The sequence below is a fragment of the Rhamphochromis longiceps genome, linkage group LG16 (genome assembly GCF_057381845.1).
Source record: "Rhamphochromis longiceps isolate RC_006_pf linkage group LG16, R_longiceps_female_GT1.1, whole genome shotgun sequence".
Classification (NCBI taxonomy): domain Eukaryota; kingdom Metazoa; phylum Chordata; class Actinopteri; order Cichliformes; family Cichlidae; genus Rhamphochromis; species Rhamphochromis longiceps.
This window is the reverse complement of record NC_140572.1, coordinates 2,188,325-2,200,679: the sequence shown is the minus strand read 5'-3', so window position 1 is coordinate 2,200,679 and position 12,355 is coordinate 2,188,325. Positions and strand designations below refer to the sequence as shown.

Sequence of the window (12,355 nt, the reverse complement as noted above, 5' to 3'; positions counted from 1 at the left end):
TACACCAGTGTTAAGGAGAGGAATGCTTAATGACAGGTTATGGTGGATTTTGCAAAAAGGATTGAAATGGCTGTGGTGAAGTGCAGTGGTACAGGTATCAAGAACGAGGGTGATGCACAGAGCAGTTGTAAATACAGGGGGATGAAGTTGACGACAACGGGAAAGACTTGCTTAAGAAGCAACGTGACAGTGAGCAGCAGTATGGCTTCATGCTGAGAGAAAAGCAAGCGTACCAACAGAGAGCTGTGGAGAAGGTCTGAAGGAGTTACACTGTCTCTTTGTGGAGAAAGGATGTGATGGTGACAGGAGGGGAACTGTGGTCCTGCACGACTGCAAGGTACATGAGGCTGGTGCAGGAACTATATATAGGACAGTGAGCCAGTGGTGAGGTGTGCAGCAGGAGTGACAGATGAGCTCAAGGCAGAGGTGGGATCGTATCAAGGATCTGCTCCCAGCGCCTTCTTGTTTGCTATGGATACACACATGGTCTGTTAGATGAGGTCAGGCAGGAGTGTCCATGGACTCTGATGTTTGCAGACGACATTGTGATCTGAAGTAAGAGTAGGGAGCAGGTAGAAGAAACTCTGGAGAGGTGGAGGTATGCACTGGAGAAAGAAGAAATCAAAGACTGGTAGGAAGGTGTACACACAAGGAGCAGAGACGGTGGAAGTAGATGAGTTCAAAGACCTGAGGTCAACCATCCAAAGCAGTGTGCAAAAGAGGTGACGATGCATGGTGGAGCAGGTGAAGATGAGCAACAGGGGCGACGGAGGAAAAGCAGTAGTGAAAGGGAAGCTTTACAATACAGTAGAGACTCTGAAGATGATGGCACTGACGAACAGGAGACTGGGCTGGAGCTATGCACGTTCAGTCCTCATGTAACTGCACTGTTAATGAACTTTAACATGCCACTCCACGCTTGGGTTTCTGAAAACTGAACAGTCTTAGCTGGTGAACAGGGAACAGGTCACAGTACTTTTCTCAGTCCTGTCCTGTCTTTGGAAACGTTTCACTGGGATTCCTTTAAAATGTTTTTGTTTGAAAGGATCCATCCATTCACAAGTACATCAGAGCAGTGAACATACAGGCAAAGAGCAGCTTTTTGGAGTCATGGACATGAATCACAGCGTTAATCCAACTATGGATGTGGTGACTTATCAACATGTTCATAGTTGTTTGAAAGATCAGACAAGAAACCCCTCAAACGTCTCCATCGAGTGGATGGAGATTAATGGGACATTACCCAAACATAAATTCTCCTCATTTCTAACAGCAAGTGTACTTTTACTGCCAAGAGCCATCACATCCATTAACAAGTTTGTTTAATAAATGATTAAAAGATTTTCCCTGTGGCGTTTATCTGCAAGTTTAAATGTTGGCTTTGTTTTCATGCAGTTTCCTCTCCTGATTTCTGGGCCACACGCTCGAGGACAGAAAGAAAGTCTGCTCTCCTTTCCCGTCTCTCTCAGGGCCTGTGGTCTCAAACTCTATTCCGATTAATTAAATAAGCAAGAAAATAACAGCAGTAAACATTTTACTACTAAGTATCATTTTATGGGTTGGAAACAAATGTATCTGGTAGACACTGGTGCTTCAACACCCAATTAACTAACCAGTTTCGTCTTCGTTTATTTTACATATAGTGTTACATTAAACGTGGCCAAAATTTGTCCATGAGCCAAGACGTCAGGCTTAAGACGACTATGTGGTTGCACAGAACCCCAATATGCTAACTAGCTGATCCCAGGCACACAGCTGTGGGTGTGAAAACACAAAAACTCAACCCACTTGCTGTTCAAGCCTCCAACCTCTGGCACGTGGCTTAAAGGCCAATGAGATCAAACAGTTGTAAATAAGCTGAACACAATGTTCGTACTTGCACACATATTTATGGACATTAGACAAAAGGTAATTATTTGTTAAACTTGCATATAGTATGACAAAATGAAAGTAGATTACATTGATTGTTTTTACAAAGAAGGCACGAGCAGAAAAGGTCAAAACTGCAGCACGACTGAGCCAAACATGTGGCTCCGGGTTTTTCATAGTGGCTTCAGTCCGCATCAAAGTCCAGCGTCACAGGCCTCTCGTGGGCTCGAGGGCCTCGGTCTCCACAGTCAGTGCTTCACGCTGGGAGTGAATGTTTTCATCACGGCTCATTCGACACAACACAGGACGCAGGAAAGAGAAACTACAGACTTTTAGTGCGCTTTCAATTAACATTGTATGCTTTTCATATTTAAACACTGCAACAAAACTCACTTCCAAATATAAACATGACAGATTCCCGCTGTGCAGCAGGAATAAGAAGCTGCCTTGTTCATGCTGTTGCTGCTCAGGTGACTGGAGATGATGTTTCATGTAGTGTGAATATATTACAGATGCATCAGAGGAACACAATCAAATCAAAGAAGGAACAAAGTGGACGAAACAGTAAACATCTCCACGTTTCACTGAAAACACTGGCACATTTTCATTTTAGTTTCGCTGGTTTGCATTGAATGAACGTTGGATGCACTTAAAGATCAACCGTGTTCGATACGGTATCTCCTGTAGGCACGGCTTCCCTACCACCGAGGAACTTGGACAACAACCAGGAAGATTTATTTGATTTGATCTGCGTTCTACAACAAGGCAAAAAATAAAAATAGATAAGAGATGATTTCAGCTGCCTGTTCAGTGAGAAGGCACAGAGAATCTAAAGGGTTATACTGGATATGGCTCAGTTTTAATGTGTTTATTGTCCATGCTACATCACAATAATGGAAAGGGGAGCAAAGCTGCTGCATATCCAGCTGGACGCGTCTCATAAAGCATGTATGAATGAACTGCAGGTAGCACGTCCTTTGAACCAGGTCAGAAGTCCATTCTATTAATGAGCTGTGAGTCTAAGAAATACCTAAAACTGTCTCTAAAACTTAAGTTGTTCGCTACCTGTTGTCCAGGTGTGCAGCTCCCACAGGTTTGTAACACTTTGCAGTGATACATGCTTCGACTTGAACGTCCGTACAGTTACAGCGACTCTAATGTCCCCCGGTTCCCCTAGTCATTTCCCATTCAACCACACCCACATCGACTCTGGTCCAGCAATGCTTGTTTTTTACGTTTTGGCGATGACTTCATGAAGTAATGTTTGAATTTCTGCAGCAGCCTCCAAACTCACAAAGCTCTGCGTCCTGGAACAAACTCTCCATCATTTACGCTGCACACAGCAACACACATGTATGACATAATAACATGTGCAGACCGTTTGTTAAACAAACACAACTAGTATCACGTTTATGCACTCAAGCCCTTTAAGGGTTTTATCTAAAGTATCCAGATTACATATTGGAAGGTACTGCTCGCTGACGTTTATGCTGTTTTATAATAAATTTGAAATTCATCCCAACTTTATCAGAATGAACATACTTAAACATCATGGCTCTAAATAACATCTTTGGCTGTTTGTGTCCTACCTGGTCCGAGCTCCACCATAGTAAATGCACTTGTGGCTTCATACTTCATTATTATCATAGTGTATCTTCACTAAAGCAACAGCTTTTAAAGACGACAGAGGCCGGACAAAGCGTATCTGATACAGAGGGATATAAAACACAGTAACAAGTGTACGTGTGTGGATGTGTGGATAAGCACTGATACAGGCAAAGATATGCTGGGGTTTGTCCTTCTCCAGCAACTGTAGCACCAGCAGCAGCGGCACGGAGGCGTGTCTCCATCCCATCAGGTGTGTGGCTGCATCAGAGAAAGTGTGAAGGAAGCTCTGTTGTGCTCAGCGGGGCTCGAGTCGTTCTGCTGGACAGACAACAGGATGCTCAACCATTACACCGACAAAGACACTCACAGCAGAGTCAGTCAGGTCGTTTTGGGTGGGACTCTCTGACCTTTAACACCAAAAACTACATTCTCTTGTTATATTTCTTTATCGCTGCACATATTAGCAGAAAAACACAAACTTTTTGGATAAAATAAAAATATAAAGATTGCAAATAGAGCAGATACCCAAGGCCTCACTTAGGAAACAGATACAGGTGATAATTTCTTCAGATGCAGAACATAGAATCATTAAAATGACGAAACATATTGTTTCTGTCTGACATTATGAACAGGAAGTCGGTCCAGTTAAAAACAGGAAGTAAGAACACAACAAGAGTCACGTCCCAACAATGACTCTTCTCCTCTCAGAGCGAGCGCATCGAGGGAGATGCAGACGGATCATCTGCTCACAATTTAATTATAGGAAAGGTTTGCAGCTGGATTTTAAAATCAGGAGTATCAGAGGGCTCAGATCGCCACCTCAGCATGTTTACGTGGGGTTTGTGTTTCCCAGGCCTTATGTTGTCGGGTTGCTTTTCCCCCTGGGAGGGTCTCCCAAGGCAAAATGGTGAGGATGAGGTGAGTGTCTTTAGCCTATGTGACTCGGCCTGAAGAGGATACATGCCCACCTGTAGACCCACAGCCTGCAGGAGGCACAGTGTGTGTCGGGCGACAACCAGCGGCAGAAGCCCTAGGTGACCAATCCCCACTATCGAGACTGGCGACTGGGACTTGGAACCAGTTTGGTGGTGAAGGAGCCTGAGCTGGTGTGTGAGTTTCAGAGGTCCTAGCTAGTTACAGCAGGGTTTACCTCAACGCATGGTTTCACTCTGAAATCAGCCTCCTGAAAAGGGGCTGGACTCCAGTCTGGGGTTGCCCTCGATGAGAGGGGTCAGGTCCTGGAGCGAGGAGTTTAAGTATCTCTGGGTTCACGAGTGAGGGAAGAGAGGACAGAAGTAAGGCCGAATGTAGTTCATTTTACTGGAGCGAGACAAAATATAAACCAACAATCCAGAAACACTGATTGATTGCATTGATTTGCATGTCACTGACTGAAATAAGTCTTTGGCACCCACACACTGGTTGTGTGCCCAAGTGGCTCGCAGACTACAATCAATCAGTCAACCAATCTTACCCTACAGATACTCCCAATCTTAACTTGTTATGTGCATAGACACCTGTCCACAGAATCAGCTTCTTCCATCCCAACCTCTCCACTACCATGGGCAAGACAGACCATCCGGACTGGGCTACAAGACCATCAGCGAAACGCTTGGTGAGAAGGTGACAGCTGTTACTGTGATTACTAAATCAGGTCCCCTCCGTCTGGAGCTCAATGCAAAGTCATTTCCTGTGCAATGACTTGCATTGAGCAAAGTCATGGGATGAGGATGATCATGGAAACCGTGGTGGATCAGCATTAATCCACACTTGTTAAAATGTTATGTGAAGGCAGTTGGGACCACAGTTACCGTTGGTAACACAAACCTCTCACTGCCAATTATGCAGTTCCTCCAAAAAAGCCTCCTACATTCATACATTTGACATTTCGATGACGGGACTCAGGGCCACCTGCTAATGCTGTAGTACAAGCTGGGGGTGACTGTTCAGTTCTGAGTGCTTACCTGTATGTGCTTGTTGCTTTCTAGGTAGTGCTGAATGCTGTGTGAGTGCTCTGAGGAAGGCACATTGGGGGGAACAATTAGAGCCCTGAGGTTCTGCAGGTTGATGGCTGATGCGTCCACCGCAGGCTCACTGTGGTTCCACTGGGAGTAGCAGGAACCTTGAGGAGGACTCTGATCCAAAGATGTGCCAGGCACCTTGAGGCTTGAAGGCTCAGAGATGGACAGGATGTCTGGGTTGGAAGAAAACATGCAGCTGCTGGGTGCAGCTGCCTGGTAACCTGCCAGCCCTCCCTGCTGTGTGCCATTCAGTCTGGTGCCATTCCTCGGGAAAAAAGTAGCACGGGTTTGGTTTTGTGAATTTTGGCTCTGCAGTGCTGGCATGGTCTTGTGTCCATTTTGCATCATGCTAGCATGAAGCAGCTTTTGCTGCTGGCTCTGTGGCCACTGCTGAAGAGGAAGGTTGTGCTTGTCAAATGGAAGACTTTCCTGCAGGCGAGGTGAGGAAAACTGAAAGGGAATATTAGGTGCATTGGAGGAAGTAAAGTCTTGGCAAGGAATCAGTGGTGGCACACCGTCCATAACAGTGGGTGGTGAACTGTTTGGTTGGGGAACAGAGCTCTGTATGTGACAACTTCCTGCCATTACAGGTGCCTGCAAACTGCTTTGGTGTGGCAGAAGATGGTTGGACTGCTGGACTTGACCAGAACTGTCCTGACGGAAGCCCATATGTGCGACAGACGCTTGGTCATGGGACTGAAAAGGAGCTAAAGAATTACCAGCTGAGATGTCAGGGACAGTGAGATCAGGCAGCTCAATAGATGGGCTGAAGATGTCATGGAGCTGGAGCTGCTGAAGAGAAGGCAGGCTGGGGTCAGGCCGGGGACCCCGGTGAGACAGCATCTGGGCGCTTTGCCCTGATGCCACTGCTACACTGACCGCATCCTGTTGGTGAACGTAGGGGCCTTTCACCGGAGAGTAAGTGCAGTCGGGGCTGGGTGCCTGTAATAACTGTGGCTCGCAGAGATCAGAGGCTGAGACGAGGGCAGCCTGAGTGAAGGGCTCCTGCTGATGGTTGCTGATGGCGGTGAGGCAGCTGGGAGGGACGGTGTCCAGACAATCCTCGGCTTTCTCCTTGAACAAAATGCTGTCGATGTAGTCAAATACATCGCTGGCGATGATGCTGTCCAGATCAGAACTGACCTTACTCTGCGAACCCTCCTGTCCTAATCTCTTCAGAGCATTTTCCCACTCTAAGAGCTCGGCGTTATCCACCTCCAGTGTTTGCAAAGCTGAATAAAAATCCCCACTCTGCACCATTTTTTCAAAGCTGCCGATCACGGCCATGACGGACTGCTTGGCCTCCTCTTTCACCACAACAGGCTCACTTGTTGTGACCGTTGCCTCGCTCCCCTGCCACGCATCACTGACAACGCTGACCAGGGCCCTGCTGTCCATGAACACTTGATCCACAGGCAGTGGGGTCTCCACAGTCTGGGTGTAAAGACTTTCATCCTGACTCAAGAAGCAGTCCAGCAAAGAGCCAGGCACCACGTCCTTCTTCATGTCATTGTTGCTGAACACTTTATTGGACTGATGTTGCAGGATGTCCATGGTGGGGCCGGTGTTATAGAGGGTGGCCTCTCCTTTGGTGAAGCTGAAGGGAAGCTTCAGGCTCCTTTGGCGCAGATACTCCTCACCCTCAGCGTTACTGGAACAACCAGACACAACACAGTCCATCACCAGACAACCTCTTATTCTTACAGTGTCACGTGACTCTCTGATTTCATCCTTTAAACAACCAGTCGAGGGGACACTCACCTTATAGCTTTCTGATATGCAATGATAAATTCAGGTCTCCCTCCTTTGTAGATGATCTTGGCATTGGACTTCACCCACACCCAGCTGCCCGGTTTGCTGAGGAGCCTGAACACAGTCAGCCCAGACTCTCCTGTTTTAAGCACTGACACACAGGAGAGGGTTCACAGTGAGAGAGGAGGTGTGCTCGTATTCATGCTATATGAAATCCTATATTAGGCAAGAATGGGAAACCAAACAACAGCAGCTGGTCTCCTGCGTTCATGTTAAAAGAATGTTGTCCTGTCACAAAAATATAAAATTCATAATACAGTGGGGCAAAAAAGTATTTAGTCAGCCACCGATTGTGCAAGTTCCCCCACTTAAAATGATGACAGAGGTCAGTAATTTGCACCAGAGGTACACTTCAACTGTGAGAGACAGAATGTGAAAAAAAATCCATGAATCCACATGGTAGGATTTGTAAAGAATTTATTCGTAAATCAGGGTGGAAAATAAGTATTTGGTCACCTCAAACAAGGAAAATCTCTGGCTCTCACAGACCTGTAACGTCTTCTGTAAGAAGCTTTTCTGTCCCCCACTCGTTACCTGTATGAATGGCACCTGTTTGAACTCATCATCTGTATAAAAGACACCTGTCCACAGCCTCAAACAGTCAGACTCCAAACTCTGCCATGGCCAAGACCAAAGAGCTTTCGAAGGACACCAGGAAAAGTATTGTAGACCTGCACCAGACTGGGAAGAGTGAATCTACAATAGGCAAGCAGCTTGGTGTGAAAAAATCAACTGTGGGAGCAATCATCAGAAAATGGAAGACATACAAGACCACTGATAATCTCCCTCGATCTGGGGCTCCACGCAAGATCTCATCCCGTGGGGTCAAAATGATCATGAGAACGGTGAGCAAAGATCCCAGAACCACACGGGGGGACCTGGTGAATGACCTGCAGAGAGCTGGGACCAAAGTAACAAAGGTCACCATCAGTAACACACTACAACGGCAGGGAATCAAATCCCGCAGTGCCAGACGTGTTCCGCTGCTGAAGCCAGTGCATGTCCAGGCCCGTCTGAAGTTTGCCAGAGAGCACATGGATGATACAGCAGAGGATTGGGAGAATGTCATGTGGTCAGATGAAACCAAAGTAGAACTTTTTGGTATAAACTCAACTCGTCGTGTTTGGAGGAAGAAGAATACCGAGTTGCATCCCAAGAACACCATACCTACTGTGAAGCATGGGGGTGGAAACATCATGCTATGGGGCTGTTTTTCTGCCAAGGGGACAGGACGACTGATCCGTGTTAAGGACAGAATGAATGGGGCCATGTATCGTGAGATTTTGAGCCAAAACCTCCTTCCATCAGTGAGAACTTTGAAGATGAAACGAGGCTGGGTCTTCCAACATGACAATGATCCAAAACACACCGCCCGGGCAACAAAGGAGTGGCTCCGTAAGAAGCATTTGAAAGTCCTGGAGTGGCCTAGCCAGTCTCCAGACCTCAACCCCATAGAAAATCTGTGGCGGGAGTTGAAAGTCCGTGTTGCTCGGCGACAGCCCCAAAACATCACTGCTCTCGAGAAGATCTGCATGGAGGAATGGGCCAAAATACCAGCTACTGTGTGTGCAAACCTGGTAAAGACCTATAGTAAACGTTTGACCTCTGTTATTGCCAACAAAGGTTATGTTACAAAGTATTGAGTTGTATTTTTGTTATTGACCAAATACTTATTTTCCACCCTGATTTACCAATAAATTCTTTACAAATCCTACCATGTGGATTCATGGATTTTTTTTTCACATTCTGTCTCTCACAGTTGAAGTGTACCTCTGGTGCAAATTACTGACCTCTGTCATCATTTTAGGAGGGGGAACTTGCACAATCGGTGGCTGACTAAATACTTTTTTGCCCCACTGTAAATATGTTTTTAAAACACTGTAACATTTAAAAATGAGTCTTTTTTAGGTTTTTGTACTCATAAACATTGATTCATGTGTGTAGATGTCTTATGTCCGTGCCTAGAGAATCCCACAATCAAACCTAACCTATGTAACTGTTTAACATGTGTAGATGTCATTTTTAATCGTCTTTCGTCCTCCCGCCACTGCTCTCTCCTCCCTCCTCTCATCCTCTGAACTGAAGTCCGAGCGCTGTCACCCAAACGCGTATAAACATCCGCATTTATTCCAGATGTCACAATCACTTCGTTGTAATCTCCCGTCCCAGCACAGCTGACGATGCTCCAACTAAACGACCACACCAGGTTATAAAGTTTGTGTTCGGCTCAAGTCACAATCACACTTTCCCTCTGATACAAAGTTTGACTATATTCTTGCAAATGAGAGTTCATTCACTAAATATTTACGCCCAACAACGTCAGACACACGTCAAAGACAGTTTCAGACTAAGACGAGTCACGAGCAGCTTCACGGTCTAATGCACGATCTCAGTCTGCAGTAGCTGCGTTGCAGCATGTCATTTGAAGGCTGACTTTGAATTGCTAACATACTGCGGATGTGGTTGTCGGCACAGTGCATCATGTCAGCTGCGTGGATAAACTGGTATCCGGAGCCTTTCATGCACAGCTCAATCTCGGAATAGCCCAGCACGATCTTCCCCCTGGAAACAACAAATGGTGGAGTTATGGCCAGAGGAATAAAATTCAGTTAGCGGTAAAGCTGACTCCACCGTGACTGAGGATGGTGTTCTGAGACTTTAAGTACTTTAAGAGCAAATATATGAAGAATATAAAAAACACACCAGCCCAGATAATTTGCTGTACCTGCTATCGATCCCTGTGGGGGTGAAGTCCAGCTTGTGCTTGGTTTGAAACAGGAGCATTTTAGCTCTGATCTCCACGATGGACGGAGGCTGCACGGGCATGGCGATGGCGAACAGGGCCAGCTGAGGTCTGTGACATGCCCCGTTGTCCCTCAGCAGACTCTGGCCGTGGAGGTACTTCAGTCGCCCCTGGAACTTGAGAGCCTGGTTAACACAAGGAAATGAGATGTATTTTTTCTTTTTTTTCTGAGCTGACCTTTAACCTTCAACCTTTAAACTAACCAGAAAGCCCGAGGAATTGTCCAGCAGGCAGCGGAAGCGACACACGAAGCTGCGCTCCAGGAAGGTAGAGTTCTCCGGCGGGAGGTGCTCCGGATTGTGCATGACTGTATTACCACAACTCTGCAAGACTGAGAAGGCAGGTGAAGCTGTTACTGCACGACAGAAGAGTCTGATGTGAAGCTCTGATCTACGCCATAACAGCAGAGTGACTCTGTAAACAGGAGCCAGGTCAGGCAGCGCATCAGGGTTTGTGCAGAATTGTTGCATGCATTGAAATTGTACTTGTGAAACCTTGTGATAGACAGGGTACATCCTGCCGCCTGTCCTATAACAGCTGGGACGAGCTCCAGCCCCACTTCAGCATGGATGGATCAATGACAGGGACGGCTGGAGGCCACGTGCTCATACGTGGTCATACGTGGTCATACGTGTGTCATTGGCCATAATTTGTACTTCAGGCACTCAAATGTTGTATAAAGCCAAACAAAAATAATACTGGGTCACACTGTGAGACGATTCCTTCCAATCAGAATCAACACTACTGAAGTGTATCTGTAATGGTATACGGCCTCAGTGCACATGTGTAACATGCACATCTGTCAAGGCACAACATACTTAGTGAATATAACACTAAATACACACACACACGTGTTTGGATTTAACAGGAAGCCAGTACAGGAGAAACCTGACCTGCTCCCTTTCTGTCAGGACTCCTGCTGCAGCATTTTGGATGAACTGGAGGCTTTTCAGGGAGTTTTTACTTCCTGATAATAATGAATTACAATAGAAGAAGTAATAAATGCATGAATTAGCTTGGATGTTTCTGATTATCTGTTTGAAAATGCTACACCGCTTTATTCTGAAGTTATCACATTCACAAGATTTTCAGAAATCTTGACCTCTGACCTTGAGGTCACAGGAATTCAAACTCGTCCCAGATGTTTAGCAGCTACACCTGTGGTATCTGTTTGAAACTTGCACGCTGCCTCGTTCCTGAGTTATTGCATCACTAACTTGGGTTCCACACCATCCACACCACCCGTGGGAGACGACAGCAGTGATACCTGATTGGCCTTTTACGACGGAGAGGTAAAAAGGTTATCTGATAGGATGTTTGGAGCAAAGATGTTGATGCATGTACACGTTTGCTTGAAAAGCACTCACCATCCTTGTCGGCTGCAGCGGGTGGGTTCAGAGCAAAGTGCAGCTGCTCTCTGAACGTGCTGCGATCATCAGTGTGGATGAGATCAAACACACTCTGATGCACCACGTCTGACTGTTGGCAGAGGAGCACAGCGTCGGTCAGTCAAGCTGCACAGTTTAAATTTGGCTTATAAAACATGTGAACAAGGCATAAACACAATGGATGTCACCATCTGTACAGAGTAGGACTGTAATTCACATGCTTGGATTTATAAATGTTCCAAAGAGATTCAAAAATATTATTTTCACATGATTATTTTATTGTATACTGATGAACTCTAATATTGAATGAAGCATTTCTTTGAACTCGATGTGCTGTTCTCTTGGCTCGGCCTCCTTCAGCACTGCTCCAACAGTGAAACCTCACAGGATGGAGGTGGATACTAACTTCATCCACTGACGTCTGAAACTTCTGGCTGCTTCCTTTAGGGGTCGCCACAGCCTCGTCTGCCTCCCTGTCCTCAATATTCAGCATTCCCTGCTTGGTGCAGCCACTATTCCTGCCCTGCACACCTGAACCATCTCAGCCTTGACCTGGACTTGTCTGCTGTCCAGGATGCTGTCCATCCCGCTCCCTGTAAACCTTGTAAATCATCAACTGTTGCTGCTATCCTTCAGTGTGCCTGTAATCTCTTCTGTTGTTTTGGGTGGTGGACCCTCGATAACTAGACTCATCCAACGTTACTACCACTGCTCCTCGCATCTTTAATCAAACACAACATTTAAAGTAGGAGGTGTTTGTGTGACTTCTGCATTTTAAAGTGCAAGTTCACACTCAGACCAACTTATCCAAACACCAAAGTCATAAAATAAAATAATCCAAACCCCTCAGTCTG

The 12,355-nt window shown here is 46.1% G+C and overlaps 1 protein-coding gene across 2 annotated transcripts in view; it reads right to left on the bottom strand.

The window, feature by feature from the left end:
* Nucleotides 1-2,996: 2,996 nt before the first annotated feature.
* The window catches only part of LOC146650357 (aryl hydrocarbon receptor-like), a 43,421-nt gene continuing 34,062 nt past the window's right edge, over nucleotides 2,997-12,355 (bottom strand). Inside the window, exons 5-11 of one of the 2 annotated variants that reach the window (XM_085384108.1) lie at nucleotides 11,481-11,592; nucleotides 10,317-10,444; nucleotides 10,036-10,238; nucleotides 9,763-9,872; nucleotides 7,260-7,401; nucleotides 5,442-7,149; nucleotides 2,997-3,795 (exon numbers count right to left, since the gene is read on the bottom strand). In XM_085384108.1, the coding sequence (XP_085240234.1) occupies nucleotides 3,724-3,795; nucleotides 5,442-7,149; nucleotides 7,260-7,401; nucleotides 9,763-9,872; nucleotides 10,036-10,238; nucleotides 10,317-10,444; nucleotides 11,481-11,592 (2,475 nt within the window). In that variant the 3' untranslated portion in view covers nucleotides 2,997-3,723. The remainder of the gene's footprint in view (nucleotides 3,796-5,441; nucleotides 7,150-7,259; nucleotides 7,402-9,762; nucleotides 9,873-10,035; nucleotides 10,239-10,316; nucleotides 10,445-11,480; nucleotides 11,593-12,355) is intronic. The other variant, XM_085384109.1, reaches the window with a different exon arrangement.